Source organism: Tachypleus tridentatus, chromosome 6 (assembly GCF_004210375.1).
Source record: "Tachypleus tridentatus isolate NWPU-2018 chromosome 6, ASM421037v1, whole genome shotgun sequence".
Classification (NCBI taxonomy): Eukaryota; Metazoa; Arthropoda; class Merostomata; order Xiphosura; family Limulidae; genus Tachypleus; species Tachypleus tridentatus.
In genome coordinates this window covers 93,906,989-93,934,127 of record NC_134830.1, presented here as the reverse complement: position 1 = coordinate 93,934,127, position 27,139 = coordinate 93,906,989, and the positions used below count along the sequence as shown (strand labels likewise).

Below are 27,139 nucleotides of genomic sequence, written 5' to 3'. Positions count from 1 at the left end.
ACAAGTACGAATGCTGTGCATAGATTTACTGTTCTATTTTTTACTAACGTTTGTAATTTCTGCAAATTAAAGTTTGAATAAATATAACTCCAAAACTGGGGGACTGAATATTTTCCCTTACTTACCCCTTGAATTTATTAGATGTATTGACCGTTTGTTTGTTTGTTTTTGAATTTCGCGCAAAGCTACTCAAGGGCTATCTGCGCTAGCCGTCTCTAATTTAGCAGTGTAAGACTAGAGGGAAGGCAGCTAGTCATCACTACCCATCTCCAACTGTTGGGGTACTCTTTTACCAACGAATAGTGGGATTGACCGTAACATTGTAACACCCCCACGACTGTAAGGGCGAGCATGTTTGGTGCGATCAGGATTCGAACCCGCAACAATCGGATTACGAGTCGAGTTCCTTAACCACCTGGGCATGCCGGGCTACTATATAAAGAAAAACCGTCCTTCTCTCACACTGTTTCCACCGTTGCGGTACCGATCGATACTCAACCACGGTGGTTTCTGCAGCGAAAATTCTTCCAATCACATATGTATAATCAAAATTTCAAAACTATTAACATAATTATCTCTAACTTTTGTGTACGTGTGTTTGTAAATGAAACTGATAATGCGCTAATTTGGGTATATAATTAGATATAAGGGTATGTTAGTAGATTGCAATGAGTAATAAATTCGAATTAGTTTTAACTGCGTGCTAATCTTGATGTTGCCAGTGCACAAAAATCAAACCATTGGCTGCAATTTCCCATTACTTCCTTGTCGAGGAGACATTGACACAACATTACAAAACTTTTGTCCAATCGGAATCATTGGATAACCCTCATGATTTACCCGCAGCACATTTCAATTTTGCAAACACCTGAATTAAAGCACCTTTCTATAGTTCAGCAGGCTAAGAAAATGAAAATGGGGAAGACAGTCTAAAGAGAAGACTCCGAAATTCAATATAAAATTTACTACCTTTACCATCACAGTTATTGTTTTTGTAGAGTCATACAGTTGACTCAGTAGGAATTTCATTGAGAATTCTTTTCGCATGTTTCAATCAATAAGGATTTATCAAGGAGAGTATTTTATCTTAAATATATATAGATGACAAAGTGCTAATCAAGCAATACTTAAAGACCAAATATGCATAAACGTAGTTTTCGTGAAAAAATATAAATACTTGTTCTCCATACATATTGTTACAAGATTATAATGTTAGGAAAAAATGCCCGTAATATTTATTTGGATATAATTTTGAGAATAAAAAATGATTGTTTCCCTTTGTATGACGGTATTCAGCTTGATTAGAAGATTAGATTCATAGTATTTGTAACTGGCAAAAAAGTATGTAATGCCGGATTAATTGAAGTGGTAAATGGGCGTAGTTGCCCAAAGTGTATACAAATGAAGTGGTCCCCGGACTTTGATGTAGTGATGTATATTTTTGTGTATCGCACAAAATATTTAAATAGTTTTCTACTTATTTATCAAGTTCAGTTAAGAGGGCCTTCATAATCCTCAATCTGGTCTTATTAGTATATGTACACTCGTTTTTGGACATTGACTACAGTCAGGTGTGAATACTCCAAATACTTTCATAAATTTTATTCTTCATAATTAGTTGCATTGGATGCATATTCGTGTAATATATTTAAGATAAAAAATAAATTTAGAAAAAAAATGTATCATTGAAACACAGATTTCGTTATATTGTAATTTTTCATTAAATTGTTCATAGAAATTGTTCTTTCTTATATATTTGCTTAGCCGTTTAACAAAAACACTTGTTGCCATTACTTTATATAAATTATAATAATTAAAAACTAGTGATGTATATTTTTGTGTATCGCACAAAATATTTAAATAGTTTTCTACTTATTTATCAAGTTCAGTTAAGAGGGCCTTCATAATCCTCAATCTGGTCTTATTAGTATATGTACACTCGTTTTTGGACATTGACTACAGTCAGGTGTGAATACTCCAAATACTTTCATAAATTTTATTCTTCATAATTAGTTGCATTGGATGCATATTCGTGTAATATATTTAAGATAAAAAATAAAATTAGTAAACAAGTTATATTAACTATTATTGTGCAGCAAGTAGTTTTAATTCATAAACGAATTTGAATGGCTGTCACCCTTTGAGTGGGTGTGTGTGTGTATTCTTATGGCAAAGCCACATCGGGCTATCTGCTGATTCTACCGTCACTCTTTGGACTCATTGCATAAAATACTATCGGCCCCATCAAGGATTTTTTGTTTGTTCAGAAAAATTTCCGCAAAATTGTGTGTGTATAAGAGAGAGAAAGTGCCCTAAACCTGCGTGTTATCATGATTATAAATTGTTTAACCAAAAGTGTTTTTGACATTGTCTATCCATTTATATACGTAATGTTTTTGTTATAAGGGCTAAAATAAATTATTATTATTGTTTTATAAAGTTATTAAAATATTAATCCCGAGAAGGCAGAAATTTATCACAATTACAGTTCGGTTTTATCTATATTGCTTGTAGGTGTACTCGTGGTTATCACTGACTGCGCAATTTATTTGTATAGTAAAAGGGGCAAATATCATGTGAGGTGGTTGTGACGAATGCAATATCGTCAAGATCCGGCTGAAACTGGTTCACATCTCAAAATATCCAGTATAACCTAGATAAACATTATTGTGGATGAACTTTCTCGCGCTGACCTTGGTATGAATTGTGATAGGGTTAATAAGATAATTAAAATGAGTTTGTGATCTATTGAACTTTATTGTAATTGTGATGACAAGTATGTCCTTATCCTACCAGCTTTTGAGCTGAGCGAAGTGCATAATATGGTTAAAACTTCTTTGCTTCGGTTTTAAGCACATGTTGAAGTTTTTTTGTGTTTTTGTTTAAAATGGTATCATAAATTATGTAAATTCAATGTACTCGTATAGTTATTATGAAATACGTAATTTAACCCTTTCAAACAGTACATCCGTTGCTCGTGGGGGATAACTAAAAATATTACCAACTTAAATGTGTATTAATACATGAAAGTGTATCATTTTGTATACAGTCAAATATGTAATTCTGTTTCGTTAATCAAGTGATTTTTCTATTTGTTTATTCATATTGAGATTTTTCTGAATAATATTTTATTAGGTTGAGGAATAATTCGTGAGCGTTTTTAAATAATTTCATTCAAGCATTACATGCAAGACTATACAATACTTCAATGCATGAACACATGACACCCAAAACATTTATTATGATACTTTATTTCATGTAATACCTAGGTATATAGTATGCATTGTTTTAAACGAAATTGCAAGAAATTAAATGCGAAAAGCAGATGGTGTCGAAAATGCTCGATTTTGTCCACTTGACATTCCATTTAATGAGCTGAAAATGAAAGCAAAAATTAAAGACATATGAAAATCAAACACACCATCTATTAGAGCAAAAAATTATCTACCAAATGACATGAAATATTTTGCGAAAGCGTTTCATTTATGAATATATTTTTTTAACTTGAAAAAATGCTCACGAATTATTCCTCAACCCAATATTAAACACTGGATAAAATACTTAATTTCAAATTGATATTAACTTGTCCCCATAATTATCACATTGTGAACACTTTAAATTAGGCAATTTTTCAATTAGTCAAGAAGCAATTGAAAGTAATTCATTTGCTTTTTCATAACACTTGGTAAGATAATTTGCTTCTGTAATAAGTGATATTATTTGGCATGAAGATAGCAACTATCTCTTGAACATATAGCTATCAAATTATTAATATAAGTAAGAGATTGCCAATAATTGAGTCTTGAACAACTTCACAATGAATGTTATGGAAATTAGACTATTAATTGAAGTAAAACATTGTCTATTTTTTAAATAAGATTAATATGTCATAAATTTTACCTTGTAGACCATAATTATTACATTTAAAAACTAAAATTGTATGATTGATGTTGTCAAACATCTTGGTAATGTCTAAGGCACAAACTGAAAGTTTCTTCGCTTCATAAACCTTGATAATTTTTGTTGTAATTGTCAGTTTTATAAAAGGACTATAACCATAATTTTTGCACATCATTGCTCCATACCCCTTTACTTGAGGACTGTCGTTGTTCTGACGATATTTTTGACTGAATTGACATTTCAGCCACCACTGGCCATGATGCAGAAGTATGAATCATACACAAATTGAAACAATACTTAGCCTTATGATGAAATATACATCTAAATGTGTAACACAGTAAGCCTTATCCTGAAATATACATCTGAATGTGTAACATGGTAATACAGTTAAATGATAATAAGTACAAGAAATGTATTTCAACAAAATTATTCAGTTAGTAACTATATGTTGATGTACCTTGGCCAGTCATGAAGGCTTTATGTTAGGGAAATCATTCATAATAATTACATATGTAAAGCATACATATGATATACTGGTGTTAGTTGAGCAAAATACTCTAACAGTGAGCAGTAATACATAATAAAATCCAAAAATATATAAATATAGATTGAAAGAACACAATTTTGAAAATAAAATATCATTCACTTACATGACTACTTATATTTGTTTTTTATTGTAATATGCCTGGGAAATTATAGCTTGTGGGTAAATAAAAAATACATAAAGTTAGTACATAAAGTAACACTTACTTTGGCCTTTAATTTAGTAAAGTTTGTTTATTTTACTTTATATTTACATGACTTGGTTTCAACTTTCAATGGAAAGAACCGTCAGTTTTAAAGTGAACACAATTTTAAACCATTCATTACAGTTAGAAATCTATAAATGTATTTTCTCATTCATGATCCTATGAAAACACTAGTTTAAAAAACTGACCCCCCTAAAAAAAAAACAAGTAATGCAAGCTATGATGAAGATCTAGCTTTCAAAGTGCTGGTATTATATGGTTTAATTTCTATCCTTTGGCATTCACCATCTCTTAAACATGCTAAGAGATTAACAATGGTAAATCATTAACAAACAATTACAAAATTGCAGCAAATATTGCAAAAATAAAATCTTGATTTAACGTACAGTGTAAAATTAGATTTTTTAATGAATATTGCATGTAAACATTCACATAAACAGTTAAGATTGTGCTGTATCATTCTGTAGCCAACGTATGAACCTAGATTATTTTAACTCAATGCAAATAGTTCATCATGTAGTTTCATGTTTGAGGTTAATGCATTGTTGAAAGATGAATGTTTGCCCAACAGGCCTTGTTCATGAGGGAATTATATGATGCATAAGTAGCTATGTGCATTTGTCAACAGTTGGGATGCCATCATATTTTAATATTTCTATAATCATTGGCTGAGATGCAAACCACTTGTATTGGTCTTGTAGCAAGCTTTACTTGTGATACTGCCTCATTCTTTAGTTTTAAACTATTATTTTTACCAAACAATTTGAATATATTTTTAAGAGCATCCTCATTGAGCTTTGCTTACCAGATTCTTTGGACTGCAGTGGTAACTTTAGTTTTTCAGTTTAGTTATATCTCTTACACAGTGGTTTATAAGCACTACACATCAATGTAGGCTACTTGTGTGTATCTGTGTTGGAGGTAACATTCACACCTATACTTACTGCTAGGTCATTGGTTTGATGTCTACTGGTTTATTGTTTTATCATGTAAATACTGTACCTTGAAGTACATACCTTTTCTTTTTTTTGAACAGTTTAAGCTTTCTTCTTTGACTGCTTCTAATTTCATGCACGTTCTTCAGAGTTTCCTAAAACATGAAATTTTGCCCAAACCTGTTATATCGATTAACTTTCACCAACCGAAACATTGACATAAACATGATAATTATCTTCAATTTTCATGGTATGACTACTTGTACTACATTATATTATGTCTGTCTGTCTATGTGAATGATAGTCAGATGGAAAATAAACTGTCAACAAGTAACTCTTCTCTTGTACAGTTAATTATTTTGTATATTTTTTATTAACATATATATAATCAAAATATCAATAAAACTAAATTCACTTGTAGATACAAATAAGAAAATGCTGGAATATCAAACTTTAGAAGTGCATTCCAGATGATATAATTGACTTGCAATATTAGTAGGAACATTTAATTTTGTACATTTGGAATTAAATTAAATGTTCCTGCAGATCTTGCAGGTAAATTATATCATTTGTTTCCAATAAAGAAAAGAAAGATTATTAGAACTAAATCATTTTAGTTCAATGTTAAGTTGTGTTATGAGGTTATAAATTGCAGTGAAGAACTTTTGATAAAATATATTTAAACAGAGATTAGCAAGTGTTGTACCTTTTGACATGTTTCATTGCCCAAATGTACACATTGATATTTCATTTGTTAATACATTATTAAAATGTGAGTGGTAGATAAAAAAAACAACTGAAAGATACATTCAAAGATAGCAAAATTATTTTATTAAGACGACAGTTTAAAACTTTTTATAGATAATGAAATAAACCTTAAAAAAACTTCTGAAGAAGGTATCTTCAATTTTATGACAAAACATACATAAACTGTACTTTATGTAACAAGGTTTTGTTTTTATTATTAATTCATTTAATTATAATTCTGAGAATGCAAAATATCATTTAGAATGTGTAAATTGTGGTGAATCATATGTTGGTGAAACTTACATAAATTTTACCATTAATATTAAATTAAGTTTGTAAGATGCTCTGAAAAAGCCCACTATATGCCAGTAATCATTGTAATTAATGTATTTTGAGAAAATATAAAATTAAAAAAAAAACATTTTCGTGTTCTTTCTTTATGGACACTGCTGGTACAGCGGTAAGTCTATGGATTTACAATACAAAAATTAGGGGTTCAATTCACCTCTGGTCTAAGCAAGTAGCATGATGTGGCTTTGCTATAAGAAACACTCACACGCTTCCTTTATGGCAATGTTAGTTTGATTATTTTTACAAAAATATTTTATTAATTTTTATTTGGCATTTTAAATGGACAATAGTAAGAGGACAGAAGCAATTAGTTGTATAAAGTAAGTAAGAACTGTAACTATGAAAAGTCACCTTACAAATTAGAAAAAAATCAGTAAAAGTAAGAAGTTATGGGATAAATAAATTACATTTCTATCATAATGATAATAATTAGAAAAAGTAAAGAAAAATTTAAAAAGGAAATTACATTAACCAATTTTATTTTTGTGTATTTGTAATATACTCATAGAGCACACAATGTATAAATTGGTTGTACATTTGGAAAGTATATTTATTTCAAATTTTTTGTCTAGTTTGAAAGCAGTATTTGCATGTTTTCCCAGATTTTTTCTCAGTAAAACTAGTTCTTGAAACAAAAGTGGCTTTAAAGTCATCAAACTGGTAGAAGAATTGATAAAAGAAGGAAAAGTTTAATATTTTAGTGCTTATGTATACTGTAACACATAGCATACCAACTTTCTACTGGCTGTTAAAGTTTACTCCTTGTGCTGTGAGACTTTTTTGGATACTTCAAGTTATGTTGTTTATTTAATTTATCAGTGATGGATTAAATGTCAATGAACTGATATGCACATTTTTGCTTTGTGAAGTAATTAATAATAGACAGAAAGTGTCAACTGACCATTTTCTGAGGACACACACACACACACACACACACACACACACACACACACACACACACACAAAATCAGTGCTTACATTGCCTCTCAACATTTAACATTAATGTATGTTTTCCAGTTCTTGTATAATGTAAATGCAAAATTATTACCTGTTTTGGAGATCCTGATACTACTAGCTACATCAAGGACTGGGCATCATGTATCCATTAATTTGTTATAGCAATACAGCTTGGCATCCTTTATTTGCAAGTGTTTTTACAGCTATTGTTGGTTCCATAAGTCCATGTCCTGTTTGCTGACCTGTAAAGACTCTATTAGTTTTGTTGCAAATAATACCCAAGCTAGATTTTGATTAAAAATTCTTTCTGAAGGTTCTGATTTTCCACACATAATTTTATTCACTAATAAAATCTACTTTGCCCACATGACTTATCAGTTATGTGGAGTTGTAAAAGCCAATGTCCAGGATTTGAACATTAAACAGACAAACTCTCACTATGTGACAAGACTATCTTCATTACTGTGCTTCTGTTTTGTATAATGCTGTATATTGAAGTTCTACTTCTCAATTGTAATTAAGCATGTAGATATACTTTCTGAATTAAATCTGAAACAATTTTATTGATGCATGATCCACTTGGATGATATGCTTTGTGTATATGAATAGTTGTAATATTACGACTTCAGGCAGTTGTTTGCTGTACACTGTTACACCACTGCTCTGGTTTTATCACAGATATTGGTATCATGGAAGAGTGGAAAATCTTACCCAGGATAAGCTAATGCGACAGTGTCAACTAAAGTATATTATAAAATGAGAACTACTTGAGCATGCTAATACAATGGTACAGGTATCAAACAGATCCTGGTAATAAATTTTGTCAATATCTATGAAACTGCTATTTCTTTTTCATCACAATGTCCCCTTGGTTTGGATTCCTGTACGTGGTGAGGGGACCTCCCAGGGAAGGTTCTGTTCTTTTGGTTTACCTTCTCTGGGATCTAAACATCCACCCACGTGTTTGCTGTGCATGGTGACCTGTGAATGGGAGGAGAGGATCCTGGTGGTTGAGGGTCCAACCCCAAACCAATTTGGCCTTTAATTCCTGTAGACAGTGGCCTTAGGTCAATCAGCTGGTCCACTTGGACTAGGGTCAACCAAGTACCAGTGTTGGATGTTTTAAACAGGTTTTGTGGACATTGTATCTGATGCTGGTGTTTGGATATAGTGCTCCCAAAACCCTGGCATTGTTGCAGTGTCCTTGGTTGACATTTTAGTGCATCCCCTTGTAGGGCTCCATGGAGGGTGCGGTCAGTGGGCACTGAAATATTCCTTTTTTTTTATTATTATAGATCCTCCAAATAAAAACTTAAATAAAATAGTGAAAAAAAGTCCTTAATTAAATGACCACACCATAAATCTTCTGAGCAGCAATCTTCAACACGTAACATCTGTTGTACTTCATTTTCTTATCCTACATTCTCTTTCAGACAAATCTTCAGGGCAAATGTCTCCCTTTTTCATTAAGAACGGACAAGAGGAACTTGCTGGCTCTCCAGAGTCAGTAAAGTAGCTTCGATCTGGTGACATTTTGGTGGAAACATACACATCTCAACACAGTGAACTCCTCTTGCATTCAAAGGTGATTTGGGGATATACTTATTGAGGTTACGCCTCATGCTACCTTGAATTCATCATGAGGAGTTATTGTTGAGAGGGATTTGAAGAACATCCCTGAGTGAAGATATTCTTTCTGGTTTCTCCAGTGAAATGAATCTCCACTCACAAAGATGGAATTACAATGCCGACCAATGTCTTCATTCTCACATTTACGTCACCATGTTCACCTGCCACCATCAAGGCAGGTTATCTTAATTGCAGAGTATGGCCATACATTCCAAACCCTCTCAGATGTTTTCTGTGTCAGTGGTTTGGTCACTCAAAGACATCATGTCGTGGTTCCTTGACGTGTGCTTGTTGTGGTGGCAAGGACCATGATGCCTATGAGTGTGAAACAGAACCTCATTGCATCAATTGCAATGGCTCTCACTCATTCTAATTTCATTCTTGCCCTAAATGGTTGGAAAAAAAAGAGGTGCAGCATTTGAAAATGATTCAAAACATTACTTACCCTGAGGCTCAAAAGTTGCTGTCCACCACTTCGTCTCGGACATATCCTGTTACACTTCATTCCACTACTACATGGGAGTGCAGATGAATCTCTTTGTGCCTCCAAAAGAATCGTTCTTAAAACAAAGTCTTTTGATCTCCATGGTTAAAGTTGATGAATCAACTTCAACACCCATCTCTGTTCCTTACATACATTCCAACAAATCTCAAGATCCACTTCCTTTGGTTCTGGGTACAGGCATTTCCTCTGTTATATTTTCTTCTCCCACCCCAAGATGCAAAACAATCATTCGTTCACGTCTTCATTCACTGGAATTCTCTTCCAACAGCACAGACCTACCCAACTGACCCAGGGCAGAATCCATGGTGGTCAATAGACCACCCTCAAATAAAGACAGTAAAGAAAAAATATGTGGTCGTAAACAGAAGGGTTCTCCACATACACATAAATAAAATGGCTACCTATATACAATGGAACTGTTGAGGTTTACGTTCTAATCTGGATGACATCAAAACAGATTGCTTCATATCATCCTGTATATCTTTCCTTACAGGAAACATTTCTGAAACCTATCGATGCAGTCAACTTTCAGCAGTTTTCTTTGTACAGAAATGACAGGCTGTGTGATGGACGAATGCATGGAGGGGTGGTACTGTTGGTTGATCAGCATGTGCCCACCCTGTCCTTGTCACTCAACACACCTTTAGAGGCCATAGCCATCCATGTTTCCTTGGTTCATACCATCACTGTTTTTTCTCTCTACCTGTGGCCTGGAGAGACATATGATCAATCAGACCTTTTTAACCCTGGGGGACTTTAATGGACATCATCCCCTTTGGGGAAGTGCTGATATTGATAGGAGGGATAACGCAGTAGAGCGTATGCTCTCTGATCACAACCTTTCTCTTTTCAGTACTGGTTTTTCTTCTTATTGTCTTTGTCCATGGTGGAATCCTACTTGCCACATGGCATGGAAGGCTCAAAAACGGGCCAGGAATACTTTCCGTTTGTATCCCACACTCAATCCTCCTCGTTTTCCACCAGGCCCATGCACATGTTTGGTGGGTAAGACATCAAAGCCAGAAAGAATCTTGTATTAAGTTCACAACCAGCATATCTTCTACCACCAGGTTTGAATTCATATGAGACAAGATTCAAAAGGTCAGTGGGCAATATAATTCTGTCCCCCCTCTCAGTCTTGCTCTTTGATGGCCAGTACATAGCTGATACCTGGAGTATTGCTGATACTCTAGGTGAAAGCTATTGCTGGGTGTCTAGCACTTCTGCTTCTTCCTCCACCCTCTTAGCCGTTAATGGATAGGAGATTCAAAGTTAGTGTGGATTCAACACTTTCCCATTTTTTTCTACAGGATCTTGGAGTCCCTCAGGGCTCTGTTTTGAGTACCACAGTTTTCAGTATAAAGAGTAATGCCATCACTGAACAACTCCCTCTCACTGTTACAAACGGTCTCTATGTCGACGAATTTCACATCTCATTTCAGTCGTTGAACATGAGGTGTATTGAGCAGCAGCTACAGACTGCCCTCTGTTTTTCACTGAAGTGGACCACAGCAAATGGCTTTAACTTCCTTCTCTCTCTGAAACTATTTGCATGCACTTTTACCACCAATGGGGTATTTACCCTAATCCTGAACTCTGTATCTGTGAAGTTGTGCTGCCCGTGGTCCGTCAGACGAAGTTCTTGGGGCTTACTTTGACTATAAGCTGACCTTTATACCACACATCAACCAGCTACAGGTCAAATGTACAAGAGCACTAAACATCCTCCATGTGCTCTCTTTCACCACTTGGGGAAGGAATCAATGTTCTCTGCTAAAGATATATTGTGGTCTTAATTACTGGGCCTTTGACAGAACCTCAGCTGTAAATATGCTGGACCCCATTCATCATCAAGGACTTTGGCTCTGCACTTCCCTAGTTTAGAGCTTATACCTAATCTCATGAACCTTCTTTGCACCTTTGCTGTTTGCAACTGTCTTTACTATATGCTTCAAAATTTTGTTCCTTACCAAAGCATCCCACCTGGGGTTGTCTTCCTTCCTCAATGGGCCATACTTTTTCAGAACAGACGATCTGCCATTGCTCTTTTTGGCCTTCATATCCAGGCTAAATTGGATAAATTGGGTCTATTTTTGGATAACATTGCTATATGCACTAATCAGCCTATCCCACCATGGCTTCTTACAGTCCCAAAATGTTATCTATCTTTGAGTCATCTGAGAAAAGCAGACACTCCTGATTGGAAATACTATCTGCTATTTGCTGAACATCTTTCATATCAACCTTCCATACTTATTTATACAGGTGGTTTGAAATTAGGTAACTGTGTTGCCTCTGCCATGGTTTGTTGTGGTTTGATGGCTGCACGCAGAATCCCCTCTACAGCTTCTGTGTTCACTGCTGAACTGTATGCCATTTCTCTTACTCTTGATCACATAGAAGCTAAGCAGTATTCAAACTGCACTATTTATAATGACTCTCTTAGTTCTCTACTGGCCCTGTAATTGTTAGTTCACACCCTGTTCTCACTGATATTCAAAAACTGACTGGTCCGTTTCTCTTCAATATCTACTTCTATCCAGTTTTTCTGGATACTGGGCCACATTGGTATTTGAGGGAATGAGCTTGCTGAAACTGCAGCTAAATCTATCTGCTCTGGCACTATCACTGCTGTGCCTGTTTCATACATGGATTATGGTCCTGTATCAAAGCTCAGCTCCATGCCAGTTGGCAGTCGACTTGGAGTGAGCAATGTGAAAACAAGCTTTTCCAAATAAAATCATGTGTTGGATTTGGCCATCTTGCTTCCATAAGGATCGGAAAGAAGTTGTCTTAACTAGACTATGCATTGGTCACAGTTTTTTAACTTCAGGTGACTAATGCTGCTGTTTGAACCACCTGTTAGTCATCCTAACATGCTACAAGTCTTTTTTAAATTTTTATTACTTTACTTTTTGAAAAAGGCCATAATGTCAAATAACTCGGAACTAGGACTGGAAAGGCCAACTTCAGGTGACTGACAGTGGTTTTTGCACTTAATTGTTAGTCTTCTTGGAGAGTTATGATAATTACAGTTATGCTACAGAAAGTTTCTTACAACTTGTATTACTGTAGTTTTTCTCTTAACATTGTAGACTAGATGTAAACATTAGTTTTATGCTATTTATGTTGGTTTTTAAACTTTATTTTGTGTTACCTTAATTTCCTTTTATGAATTTTACTAAATTTCTTTTAGCTTTTTACCAGATTTTTTGTGCAGATAGCCTATCTGCTTTGTGCCGTAAAACACCAAAGCAACCAATCAACCAATCATCACGGTGTGGTGTCAATCAATCGTTACATTGTTGACAGGGTCAGATTCTTCACCAATCCTACAAATATATAATGACTAAGAAATACCACACAAATGAAGCATTTCTCCAATTGTAACCACCTCATTATAATTCCATCAGTCTTTCAAATGTGAAAGGTTTGTTACACAGGCTAAATTGCATGTTAAAAAGACAAAAGTAATATGAATGGTACATAATAAGATCCAACAGAGTTTTGGCAAAATTAGTCTACAAAAAAACTCAAACATACATCTAGTATCTTTACAGATACAGACAAAGTCATGCCCAAATCAAGAGGAGCACAGCTAGCAACAGTACCTTTATGACAAGTATGCTGCTGCAATTGGTTAGCTGGTGGCCATTATTACTGAGGTGCAACTAGTATAGTGGCTGCTATTTGTTCTTGAACCTTCTGATGTTGTGTGGCAATTGACTGAAAAGAAATTGCTTCTCCATGCAATTCTCATTCAGGTACAATTTTTTTTTCAGAACTTGACTGCTGCAGCAGTGGTGCTGGTATGGTAACAGATCCTAGCTAACAAGCCAATGTAACTTCTGAAGAATAGAGTGTTAGTGAGCTAACCTGTTTAATACTACCATCACTGGTGGGTGACAGTAGATACGTTTGTACGTATTCAACTTAACAACCAAGTGATTGAGATGCTAATGAAATCTGAAATTCAAGCATCCAGTTGAATGCTCTGCCTACCTCAAGGTCACTATTGTTATTTTCTACACAATAAGTAATAGCTTGAAATTGAGAATATATTGTGCTGTTGTTTTTACAAATTGGCAGACCATTGAAAATGTATTAAGTTAATTTCTTCTTTAAGTTATGAAATAAATGTAACCTTATATTTTTGTCACTTTGATTGACTTAATCAAGAACCTTATTTCTTTACAGTCTGTGCTCTCTAAGCTACGAATTGCCATTATTGGACAAAGCACATTCGCTAGTGGTGTATATAAATTGTTGCGACAAGATGGTCATAAAGTTGTTGGAGTTTTCACTGTGCCTGACCAGGGCAATAGAGAAGATCCTCTGGGTAAAGTTTTTCTCATTAAAAGTCTGGAATTTATATTGTGATATTAACACATTAAGGTTGATTTTGTGTTTTGAACTTTAATATAATTTTATTGTAATGTTTCCAAATATGAATCATAATGATTTATTTTATAACCTAAGTTCATGTTAAATACATTATTCAAACATGAATTTACTTAGTAAAAATATTAAAAGTGAAAATGTAATAAATAAAGTATCTTTCTTATTAAGATTAGGTTATTTGTTTCAGCTTCTGTTGCAAAGGAGGATAATATCAAAGTCTTCAAGTTCCAAAAGTGGCGGCAGAAAGGAAAAGTGTTACCAGATGTATTGGATCATTATAAATCTGTAGATGCTAATCTAAATGTTTTACCCTTTTGTACTCAGTTCATTCCGATGGATGTGATTAACTATCCTGAAAACCAGTCCATTTGCTATCACCCATCTCTGTTACCCTGCCATCGTGGAATGTCTTCCATAAATTGGTAAAAATAAATTTTTTCAGAAAGTTATGTAACATACTATAACATGTGATCTAATTTTCTTTCAGTATTTATGTTTGCCATGTAAACATCAAACTTTAATTCCTATTTTAAACATGGCTTAATAAGGCCAAGGTATGTCAATGTTTTCAGACAACCATATGATAAAATGTTATTTACCACATTTAGTGAGTGTATTATCTTGTTTTAAGTATTTATTAACTAATAAACTTAATACTACTTTCACATTATTAGTTTAGGTCAATATTTCCAAATATATGGTAGATTACTGTTTGTTTTTGAAGGACCCTCATACATGGAGATAAAAAGTCAGGATTCACAATATTTTGGGCAGATGATGGATTAGATACAGGACCAATTCTTCTTCAAAAAGAATGTGAAGTTTACCCTGATGATACAGTGGACTCTCTATACAACAGATTCCTCTACCCTGAGGGCATGAAGGCTATGGTATATCACTCATTCTATTGATCATTTTCATAAACTCTTGATAGTTTCTGAAACATTTTGTGACAGAAAATATGGGAAAAATTTCAACATTTTCAATGATCAGTTGTACCTTCTTTTTGCTAATAATTTAGCTCATGCTAACTTTATATATCATTTTGATAAAACAAGGATCAGGGAATTTCATTAAACTTAGCATACTACTTGAGTTGCTTGTTTTAATACTAACATCATTTGAAGTACAGATATGTTTAAGGACAGACTTCATTATTGAATTTATAAACATTCTAAGCTTTGGAGGCTTCCTTTTTAAGACTATAAACATGTTTAAAATAGACTTGTCAAGAATATGGATATACCTTAAAAGGATATTACTGAGGCTGCAAAAATGTTTGTAATCAGTCATGGTGAAGTTACAAACAAGCTTGAAAATGGATATTTTTATTGACTGTATATGTCTGTTACAAGGAATTTTCTACATGTTTAAAATGTTGCTCTTTCAAACTTACATCTTCAAAGAGCTTGTTTAGAATACCAGTTAGGAAAAGGTAGAATACCTGTATTAGCACTGTTTGATTTTCCTTTAATTCTGGGTATTGTCTTCAATGTTTTTTCTTTTTGCTTGTTAATCAACATTTCTCAATATAATTCTATTCCAGCTTTAGTAGAACTGTGTTCAACATCCTGTCCTCTTACTAATTATGTTCACTTTTGTGACATTTTAATCTTTTGGGGTGGAGTTTTTACGTGTAGGTTACATTTTAGCAGCTTCTCTTATTCCAGGCTTGGATTCTTTGGATTTGAAGTTTGATATGAAAATAACACAGAAGAGTTCACAGTTTATGAAGTTACATGAACTGTATTTGTGGATCATGGGCTTGACAGTTGGAGAATTAGCAGAGTTAGAGGAAGGTTAGACACTAATTGTGTTTTGGCAAGGTATATATATTTAGTTGATTAGAAAAATGCAAATCTTCCTAAAATTGAACCAAAAAAAGAAAAACATCCTGGAATTCCATAGCTGTTGAGCTGTATTTTTTGCACTATACAGGCAGAAGCTGTCAACATGGTTGCTAATGGTACTGCCCCCAGAATTCCTCAATCAGAAGAAGGAGCTACATATGAATCAGCTTTGACTAAGAAAGAATTATCTGAGGTTTGTTTGATACTTGTATTAGGTGACAAATATTAAAAAAACAAACACATGTTTTTTGTGCATTTATCATTGTTATAATTGTTATATGTTAAAATGCAATTTTTTTCTATATGTTAGACTTCACTGAATCATGAACAAATTGTGTGACAAGATTTATTTCTAAAATAACAGGATCACATAGCATTATTAAATTGGATGTCGTAATAGTTATTGTTATTTAGTGCAAAAATTAAGGTTTTTGTCTCAGGATCAATCTGTTAGTAAAAACAGCTTTCTGATTTTTTTAATAATTTCTGTATATATTTCAAAATAATTGGAATCTAGTGATATGCACTGAATGGAATAGTACTGGTAGTCTTGTACCAATAAACCCCAAACAACCAACTGTATAGTAGTGGAAACTGACTTACTGTTTTAAAGAATGAACAATTATTCTTGGTTGTGAAATAGAACCAAATTTATGAATGTTTTAAAAACTGTTTATTTATTTTTTGTTTAAGATCAAGTTTGACCAACTAAATGCTGAACAGCTGCACAATTTTATTAGAGGCATGGATAAAGTTCCTGGTGCCTGGACATATTTGAATGGGCAGGTGAGGCAAAGATTGTATACAATAGTACTGTATAGTATTGGATTATATACAAGTTTCCTATAGATAAATTATAGTGTGATTTTAACTGATAAAACATTGTTAAAGTAACTAATTTATTGTGATAATTAGAATAATATCAATAGTTTGATTTCTCAATAAACCAGCAATTGCTGTTTAATTCAATATGTGATTAAGTTTTAGCAATTTCTGTTTTGACAGTAATAACAAAGAATATTCTTAAATATTTTTATAACGTGAAAATCATGTCAGTTCAGCATATAAATTGATAAAGTTGCAAGCTATGTATCGGTAAACTCTTTTATATATTCATTATTGGCTGTAATTAAGATTTTAAAGTAATTTATGAATGACTTCATCACACTCATGTAAGATGTGTTCAGTTACACTTGATCTATGTGGTGTCCTTATATTTGCATATACCTGTATGTCCAACTATATTATGATAGAGCCCATGTATCTTTGTTTGCAACAAAGACAAATTATTGATGTACAACATTTGATGGTTTCATTGGAAAATATTCTAGATATTCTTTGAAAAAAATACTGCTTATAAAATCTGTTTTAAAAAGCATCTCGCTGGATTTATTTTCAGTTTCTTAATAATTGTCACCATAGCTTATAAAACTTCTATTTGTTTAAAGTTTGGGGGTAAATTACATGGTTTGGATTAATTTTCAGCCAAAAATGAAACAAATATTATCAGACTCTTACATTAATTTGGATAAATTTGAATGCATGCTGGGAGCATCTGCTCTCAGGTTTAAGGAATTAACTGTGTGTTCGAGTACACTATTTGATAGAAGGTACACAGCTGTTTTTTGGTTTTTTTCTTATACATGCCATGCATTTTTACCTTTTAATATCTAAAGGTTATAGGATCTTGTATTTTTGTGGATTTGTATAGTTTTATTTGTTGAAATAGCAACAAAGTATTCAGTCTACCAAACTGAAAAAAGAATATTTTTGTAGAAGAATCTCTTTATCAAAAAAATTGTTTGAAGAGATACTTCACTCGACTACCATCACAATTATGAATTAATATATCTAAGGAATAAAGAATGTTCAATGATGAACTTAATACTGTGATCTTTACTGTTTTGATACCATGAGAACTGAACATGATCAGGATCCTTACATAGTAAAAGTTCCGTCTTCCATAATCTAATGGTTTCAGAGCCTGTGGATATTTCCTCCAATCATTGTTTTTAATAAAAACAAAACAAGATATTAGCCACAGAAGTCAGTTTGTAACCAATAGTTACAACATCACTCATATTCTTTGTTAAAACTACCTTCAAATAATAAACAGTGGAATAAATAACTCCTTGGAATTATTTTTTAAAAAAAGTATGTTAAACCAAAAGACTACATAGATGCATTTTTGGAGAAGAATAATAGATTTGCTCAAATTTAAAACTTGGTCCCCTATGTATGTTAGTATACAGCTCGGTAATATGACTGTATTGTAATAACAGGGATAGAGGAGAATACTATATGTTTTGAAAAGGTATTATAAAGTAATTGAACCTGCTTCTGTAGACTGATGAAAAATGAAACAATTATTTAAAGCTGTGGTAACCATTAGTTAGTAGTGATTTTGAAGTGAATACCACAGCCTTGTATTATAATGACAGAGTGAAGGAGAATAATTTTGTTGTTGTTAAAGGGCATTATAAAGTAATGAATGTGCCTTTAAAAAAGGGAATTATTTAAAACTCTGGATACAACTGTGATAACTAAAAACAACAAGACCTAGAGATGAAGACAGACTCAAAGAACAATATAAGCATGAAATACAAGTCCAGAAAGAATGAAAGAAGAGAGAAAACAGAACACAAATTGAGAAAGAAGAAAGGACAGACTGCAGTCAGAGATTAAGAGCACAAATTGAGACTGCCGAACTCACTTGATAAAAAGGATTGAGGAATGAGACTGAGGTCAGGGTCAACTAACTTAAGCTCCACAAACTTGTTTAACAGAAAGACTGTGGATGCTTTCTTTGAAAGGTATGAAAGGTTTGCCAAAAGTCAAACTGTATTTAGGTTTGTGGTATGTCTATTGCAGTACTTCAAAAAGGACGAGCATGACCAAGTGTGAAAATAATTTTCAAGGATTGGTGGATCTATTAATATGTGCTCGATTGGCATGTTATTTTTCCTAAAGGAGAGAGAACACCGAAAGACACTGAGATGATCAAGCTGGAAGAACAGTCTAAAAAACAGTCAGTTAAAAACCAGGGGTGTCTTAACAAAAAGGTAACAACTTAAAAGACAAGAGGGAGAAGAGATTCTATGTTTGTTAAAAAATGGGAAAGTTTTTAAATGAGTGCAGGACTGTCAAGCACAAGCAACAGCAGAAATTTCAACAGAAAGCAGGCTGAACTATTTACAAAGATGGTGCTGGCAAGAAACAAGAAAAGAGTGACTGTCAACCACGGATGCTTTTACCAGAAGAAACAGAATAGAGCCAACGTGTCAAATTCATCACAAGTGGGGCTCAATTTTAATGGTTGTCCTGTTGTCTGAGATGACTAAACTTCCTCAGGTGACCAACTTTAAACTCGTGTTGTCCTACTGATGACTAGTGCCATGGAACAGGAACTTACTCTAAACAGCATTAGAGTGTACTGTAGACTTATCCTTTCCCACACTTACACATGTAATGTTGACTCCAATCCTCAACCAAAATCATCAGTAAATTCTTTAATTACAAACTCAAATTTAAAATCTCTTCTTTTAAAAAAAGAGAAATACTGGTATAATCCATTGAAAGGGACTGTAAATGTTAAAGTTCATGTTTGTCATTGGGTTGATAAAGCTGTTTTTGTCACTGAACTTTCTATCATAGATAAGTTGCACCTCCGTGCTGCTTTATGCACAAATTTTATGTGGAATTCAACTAAATGTAAAGGCTCTGTGTGGTAACACAGTACAGTTTATACAATTAAGTTAGTTATGCTGATCTCTTCCCTCCAATTATGCACTATAGGCCTAAGGCTAACATTAGGTAAACATGAGCAGTAGTCTACTAAATATGGAAAGCTTAGCTATCTGAGAAAAGAGGGAAAATCCATGACTGAAACAGAACATAAGTTTGATAACTACAAACAAAAGCTCAATGTTTTTTATCAGTACAAATAAATAAAATAAGGCTAGCTTTATCTCCGTCCAGGTCAATGTAAATTCCGAGTATGAATGATCATACACATTAGCAGTGTGTGTGTGTGTGTGTGTGTGTGTGTGTGTGTGTGTGTTTTTATGTGTGCAGCACATGGACATTGTGTATCTTTACAGCATAGTAGTATGTGTGAGAGTTCAGATGCAAACCTTGCCTTTCTAGAGGCTGTACTTTACTGTAATTGGCAGGTGGTACAAGTTGGTTAGAATGAAAACATTAACGTGATTGGCCAAGATCACTGCTCTGCTTTAAACTTTTACAGTTCATTGACTGTTGCATTAAGATACTGGGACATTAGTATGGTTTGGACTAATTTTTTCAATGTAATGAAACTCTCTGGGAACTAAGACATCAGAAATTGGTTGAAAACAGATGCAAAATTGTGAGTTAAGAATTAATTGTATGTTGTATAAATAATTAAGATATAAAATATCCAAATCTTTGTAATTGGGTCTTTTTTTAAGGTCTTTGTACATTGATAATGTCATAATTGGGTCTTTTTTAGGGTCTATGTTTTGTTTTTTGAGACAGTCAATACTGCCTTATGGATAACCTAGAAATTTACTTAAAAAATCAAGCCTTGACAACAAGAAGTGCAAGCTCTGTGATTAAATAGTGCAGAAATGATGGTTAGCTCAAGTTAACAAATGGGCCAACAGTTATAATGATTGGTGTATGTCACAAACATTCAGGTGCTAAGAAATTGCAACATGCTAATTGGTGAAGACTAGGTTGGAGACAAGGAAGTGATTACTAGGTGTAGCAATGAGAACCAGTCGAGTATTTGATGGCCAAATGATGGACAAAGTATATGTGTGCATGCTGATAGATGGATCAATTCCCAGAGTAAGAATAAGATGGATGCTCTATTACATAGGAGACCTTGAGGCTATTAGTATGAAGGCACCCATCTATGACTTGGTGATTGGAAATATACCAAGCAGTAGAAGTTTGGAGAAACCAGACTAAGAATGATTCATCTGCAGTTATCACTAAAGCTATATATATGTATGTATAAAAAAATTCAAGTTAGACAGTCAAGCCCCTGCAAGACTTAAAGTGACATCTTTAATGCCAGTCCATATGAACTGAATGAAGCACAGAAGAAATACCATTCACTGCAAAAACTCTCACTAAAAAAACTATTGGTAGTTATCACAGTTTTGATAGTTTCCATAAAGCACCAAAGTTCATTTTGTGTTACTTACCAATGTTGACAAAATATAATGATTTTCATTCTTAATTAAAGCAATCCAAAAGTTTAAGCACAAGAAAAAAAGTTTTTCTTTTCAGAAAAACAAGAATGCAGACCTCAAAATACACCAAAAAAATTTTTTTTCAACACAGTGAGTTGTCTGACAATATCAACAATATTGGTGCATTAGCTTCATTCTTGCTTCAGTTCACTTTCAAGGTAGCAGCATTGGAGTCAATATCCAACTGCTGCCATTTTCAGAATTATTTTCTTTCATATTCCTACTGTTTTGTTTCATAAGTGTAGGTTATTCACAACCTTAGGAAATTTAAATCCTGGAGGGTGCATTGTGTAATGATAAACAGTAGAACGACGATTACAAACATGTTACAAGTGTGTGTATGATAACGAACATTTTGAAATTTACTTATTTCATCTTCAAGCTATATTTAATAAGGTAAACTATTAGGGACCAACTATTTATGAACTTCCAACACTATCTAAAGATTAATTTAAATACAGAATACAAGGATGAAGTAAAAAACAGCAAAGAAAAAATCAAACAAAATTGAATTATGTGGATTGAATAACTGCTTTATACAGCATTGGTTCCAGTACTTATAAATTGGCTAAATTTCTTGTTTCTATGCTAAACCTAAAGAGGTAGATTCCTGTACATGGTGAAGGGATCTCCCAGAGAAGATTTTGAACTTTCAGTTTACCTCCTCTGGGATCTGAACATCTTCCTACGTGTTTGCTGTGCATGGTGACTCATGAAGGGTAAGATGGGGTCCTGGTGGTTGAAGGGTCCAACTCTAACACACCACTTTAGCCTTGAATTTCTGTAGATGGGTAGCTCCCTGGGGTCAATTTACTGGTCCACTTGGGCTAGGGTCAACCAAGTACCAGTGTTGGATGTTTTTAATAGGTGTTGTGGACATTGTCTGATACTGGTGTTTGGGTATAGTGCTTACAAAACCCTGGTGCTGCTGCAGTATCCTTACTTGGCATTGCAGTGCATCTCCTCGTAAGACTCCATGGTGGGTAGGGACAGTGGGCATTGAAATGTTCTTACTTTATTATGGATACCTTCATTCATTAAGAAAAAATAAATTGAGAAAAAAAAGTAAATAAATGGATGACTATTCAACAGTCACTTGTAGTTGCTTTCTGTACCTAGATTTCTTATTTTGCATTCATTATCTGAGAAATACTTAGGGCAGATGTCTCCCTTTTTCAATCAGAAGTGATTAGAGGGGCTTGTCGCTTCCTCAAGTCAGTAAGAAAGTTAGAGAAAATTTTGAAACATCCTCACCACAACACACCTAATTCCTCCTGAATTCAAAGAGCATTGTGGATATACCAATCAAGGTATATTCATGCTATCCTGAATTCCTCAAAAGAAGTTATTGATGAGAGGGACTTGAACATTTTAGAGTCAGAGATTCTTGCTGGTTTATTCCATCCAAAGCGTTTCTGTGGTGCACTGAATCTCCATGCACAAAGAGAGAATTATGCTGCCTATAAATGTTTTGATTTTCATGTTTACATTACCACATCCAAGGTTATCTGAGCTGTAAGGCAAGACCATAGATTCCCAACCCTCTTGTATGTTTCCAGTGTCAGCAGTTCAGTCACTCAAAGACACTGTTGTTGTTTTTTAACATGTGATTGTTATGGAATTGTGAACTGGAACCATGCTATTAACTGTTGAGTGGTTCACACACCTCTTAGTCTGGTTCTTGCTCTTCATGGATGGAGGAGAAAGAGGTGCAATGCTTGAAGACTGAACAGTATCTTCTACCCAGAGGTTCAAAATTTTATCTTTCACTCTATTTCGGACATGTGCTGATGTACTTCATTTCACTTCCATAGTGAGAGTGTGGACAGATCTCGCCATGCCTCCAGCAAAGTTGTTTGCAAAACACACTCAGCAGGTCAGACGTCAAAGCCAAAGGGAATTTTGGGTAAAGTATGCAACTATTATCTCTTCTACCACCAGTTCCAAAGTCATGTGAGACAAGATACAGAAGGTCAGTGGGCAGTTTTCTTTTGTTCTCTTATGATCATGCTCTCCAGTAGTCAGGAGGATGCTGGTGCCTAGAGCATTGCTAATACTCTTGCCAAAAGCTTTTTTCATTCATCTAGCTCTTCTGCTTTATCCCCACCTTGTTAGCTATCAATGCCTCTTTTCTTCTAACTGTCTCTATGACTATAACTGCCCTTTTACACTGGTGGAACTCAAGCTTGCTTTTCATCAGTTTGGCAGTACATTGGCTGGACCTGATGATATTCACTAAGAGATGCTGCATCATCTCTTTTCTGCCTCTTGCTATTATTCTGGTTGTTTAAACTGGATCTGGCAGGAGAATGCTTTTCTTGATGCTTGGTGCCAGGCTATTGCCCTCCCTTTTTCTAAGCCCAGGAAAAAACCCAAGATTACTTTAAACTACATTTCAATTACTTTTGACAAGCTGTTTTTGTAAGATCTTAGAGAAGATGGTTAATGCTTGTCTTGTTTGGTTCTTTGAATCAATCTCCTTTTACCCACCCATTGTGGGTTTCAACAAGAATGCTAACACAAGCCTAATTTAACTTAATGTAAATTTCAAGTTTATGTGGGTTTGACACTTTGCTTTTTTTTCCCACAGGTACTTGGAGTCCCTCAGGACTGTGAGTGTCACACTTTATCATAAGAAGGCAGATACTCCCAGTTGGAAGTACTATCTTCTATTTGCTGAACATATTTCGAACCATCATTCAATTTCCATTTATATGGATTGTTTGAAATCAGATGACTGTAGGCTCTGCCATGGTTTGTTGTGGCTTAGTGATTGCACACAGGATCCTCTCAACAGTTTGTGTTCACTACCGAACCGTATGCCATTTCTCTTGTCCTGGATCATATAGAAGCTATGCAGTACACAGATTATACTATTTACACCAATTCTCTTAACTCTCCTCTGACAGTGTATCGCTTCACGATAGTTCTCACCCTCTTCTTGTCGATATGCAAAACTGACTGGCCTATTTTTTTCAATCTTCCATTTATATCCAGTTTTTCTGGATACCAAGCCAGGTTTGTATTCATGGGAACGAGCTCGTTAACACTGCAGCTTAGCCTGTCTGCTCTGGTACTATCACTGCCGTATCTGTTCTGTATCTGTATTATGGCCCTATATTCAATGTTTGGCTCTGCGCCAGTTGGCAGTCAACTTGGAGTGAGAAACGTGATAACGAGCTTTTTCAGATTAAACCTTCTGCTTCTTTTTGGTCGTCTTCTTGTTTCCGTAAGTATCAGAAGGAGGAAATTGTCCTAACTAGGCTACGCATTGGTCACACTTTAACACATCATTTTCTACTATCTGGGACTGATGCATCAATGCTACCATTGCCAATGACTGTCCAACATCAGGGGTTTGTACACTTATTGTGAAAACATGTCCAAAATGGTGCCGTTGCTCATGGTTTTAAACATGTTTTCACCATGAGTGTACAAACCCCTGATGTTGGACAGTTATTAGCAATGGTAACACTGTCCATATTACTAATGTTTTTAATTCTTTTAATGGGCATTGGCCTTTTAAATTCTCTTTAAGTTTTTATGAGACGTTGTGCCACTGTTTTTCTTTTAACATAATTTCCCTTTACATTTTATAATACTTTTGCTGTTATTTTATTTACTCACTGGTTGTTTGGCGTAAATAGCCTAGTTGCTTTGCGCCATAAAACGCTAAACAAAAACCCTTGTAAAAGTCACTTTTAACGAGGTTACTCTGAAATTTCTTTCTTTTCTATGCAATAAATGTCTAAGATTATCTATACTAATCAGTATATACTTTTTAGTTTTAATGTTGAATTTTTATTTACAAACATTCCACTTGAGAAAACATTCAAAATCTTAAAGGAATTTGACCTAACAAAAATGAAACACACCTAAACTTTAACCTCCAACAGTTCGAAAAGTTATTTAATCTTGCCCTCAAGAATGAGTCCTTTGTTTTCAACACTCAGCGTGGCAATAGGGGTAACATTTACTACTATGAGCTAATGATCTCTCACGAAATCGTAATAATAGTTCCAACAACATAAATTCTTCTCATTGCCCACACAACTGATCAAACTTGACTTTAACTATATCCAGTTACCTGCTGACATTATTTTCGTCTTACTTAACCTTTTGTCTTTATAACATTATGTAAACTGTGAATAGCTTGATATTAATCATACCTGAAGAATACAGACTAATGTTTTGTTGAAACATGTATTTTCCACCAAGAATAAAACCTTTCCTTACGATTATAAATTGTGTGCTTTCCTATTGATGACTCATATAGCACAAACGTTCAGTGAACAGTACATCAGTTATTTCCCAATAGCCCCGGCATGGCCAGGTTATTAAGGCACTCGACTCGTAATCTGAGGGTCGCGGGTTCGAATCTTCGTCACATCAAATATGCTTGCCCTTTCAGCCGTGGGGGCGTTATAATGTTTCGGTCAATTCCACTATTCGTTGGTAAAAGAGTTGGCGGTGGGTGGTGATAACTAGCTGCCTTCCCTCCAGACGCCAGAGGAAGTTGTGAACGTCCATATAATAAACATTAGTCGATACGGAATCATTTGGGGAATACAAAATAATGTGAATAACTTAAATGTATTAATCTTTGGGTGACTTTGTGTATAAGATCTAATTACATTACTTAGGAAAAAGCTATTTTCTACACCCAAGTTTGGCCCGACATGGCCAAGCGTGTTAAGGCGTACGACTCGTAATCGGAGGGTCGCGGGTTCGCATCCCTGTCGCGCCAAACATGCTTGCCCTTTCAGTCGTAGGGGCGTTATAATGTGACGGTCAATCCTACTATTCGTTGGTAAAAGAGTAGCCCAAGAGTTGGCGGTGGGTGGTGATGACTAGCTGCCTTCCCTCTAGTCTTACACTGCTAAATTAGGGACGGCTAGCACAGATAGCCCTCGAGTAGCTTTGTGCGAAATTTAAAAACAAACAACCACCCAAGATTTGTTAAAATAATAATATCGAGGGTAATTTGACATCCTAAATAAACCTTCAGTGTTTGCCTATTGAATTCCGAATAACAAACGTGTACTTTATATACGTTTATATAGGTCTTCGCAGTTTGTTTCAACATAAAACGCAGAGCACGAAATATTTCACAAAACTATACACTCTTCTATTGTTGTGCACAATACAGAAAGCACGGACTGAAGAAATGCGCACCTTAAAAGTTGCAAAAGAATCCATTGCAGTAAATGAATAACGTCAGAAATATATAGAAGTATTTTGAACTCCAAATAGAAAATACGAAGAACGATTCTAACGATGAATTTAAGTGTTATCATTACAAAGTTCGAGAACTAAGCGTAATTATTTGATATCTTTATATTATATGAATACTAAAACATATTTTTGAGATATTGTTGTACAATAAGCCATTTTCTCTTATCGAACAATCATTTGTTGTGTGTGGAGGTAAGGTATGCATTCAAACTAATTCGTGCTTAATCTAAGTGTAATTGGTGGTACGTTTAAGTTAAAGTGCTCTTGTTAATATACTGCCACCGTCTCATCTTTTCATCCGGTGCCTCTGGGTCGAGGTCAGTTCATGTTACGTTTAAATTTTGTGATTTTTATATCAGTTGCTTAACGTCGTAGAATTCTCTCTTTGGTGGCTGCATATAATCTAAAATTTATGAATATTTGTCGGAATAAATTTCTTATCATAATAATTTACTTTTTTTTTTTGCAGTAATTGTATTAACGTACAGAATACTTTTGCACATCTACAAATATAATATCCGTGATTTTACTGTTTTAATAATTGCAAGTTTGCGTCATTGCAACCAGTGCTATTATGTTGCATAATGGGTGGCATTGTGTAAGTTCCAAAAGAAGGAGTCGTGTATTGGTATTAATATAG

The 27,139-nt window shown here is 34.3% G+C and overlaps 1 protein-coding gene across 8 annotated transcripts in view; it reads left to right on the top strand.

Annotated features, from left to right (window-relative positions):
- Positions 1–27,139, top strand: part of LOC143253063 (mitochondrial 10-formyltetrahydrofolate dehydrogenase-like) — a 93,078-nt gene that overhangs the window by 6,478 nt on the left and 59,461 nt on the right. Inside the window, exons 1-7 of one of the 8 annotated variants that reach the window (XM_076506245.1) lie at positions 2,555–2,697; positions 13,556–13,781; positions 13,971–14,112; positions 14,362–14,596; positions 14,899–15,064; positions 16,113–16,217; positions 16,718–16,810. In XM_076506245.1, coding sequence (XP_076362360.1) covers positions 14,508–14,596; positions 14,899–15,064; positions 16,113–16,217; positions 16,718–16,810 — 453 coding nt within the window. In that variant the 5' untranslated portion in view covers positions 2,555–2,697; positions 13,556–13,781; positions 13,971–14,112; positions 14,362–14,507. Of the gene's footprint in view, positions 1–2,549; positions 2,698–13,555; positions 13,782–13,970; positions 14,113–14,361; positions 14,597–14,898; positions 15,065–15,854; positions 15,974–16,112; positions 16,218–16,717; positions 16,811–27,139 lie in introns of those variants that run through there. The other 7 variants (XM_076506242.1, XM_076506244.1, XM_076506243.1 and 4 more) reach the window with 7 other exon arrangements.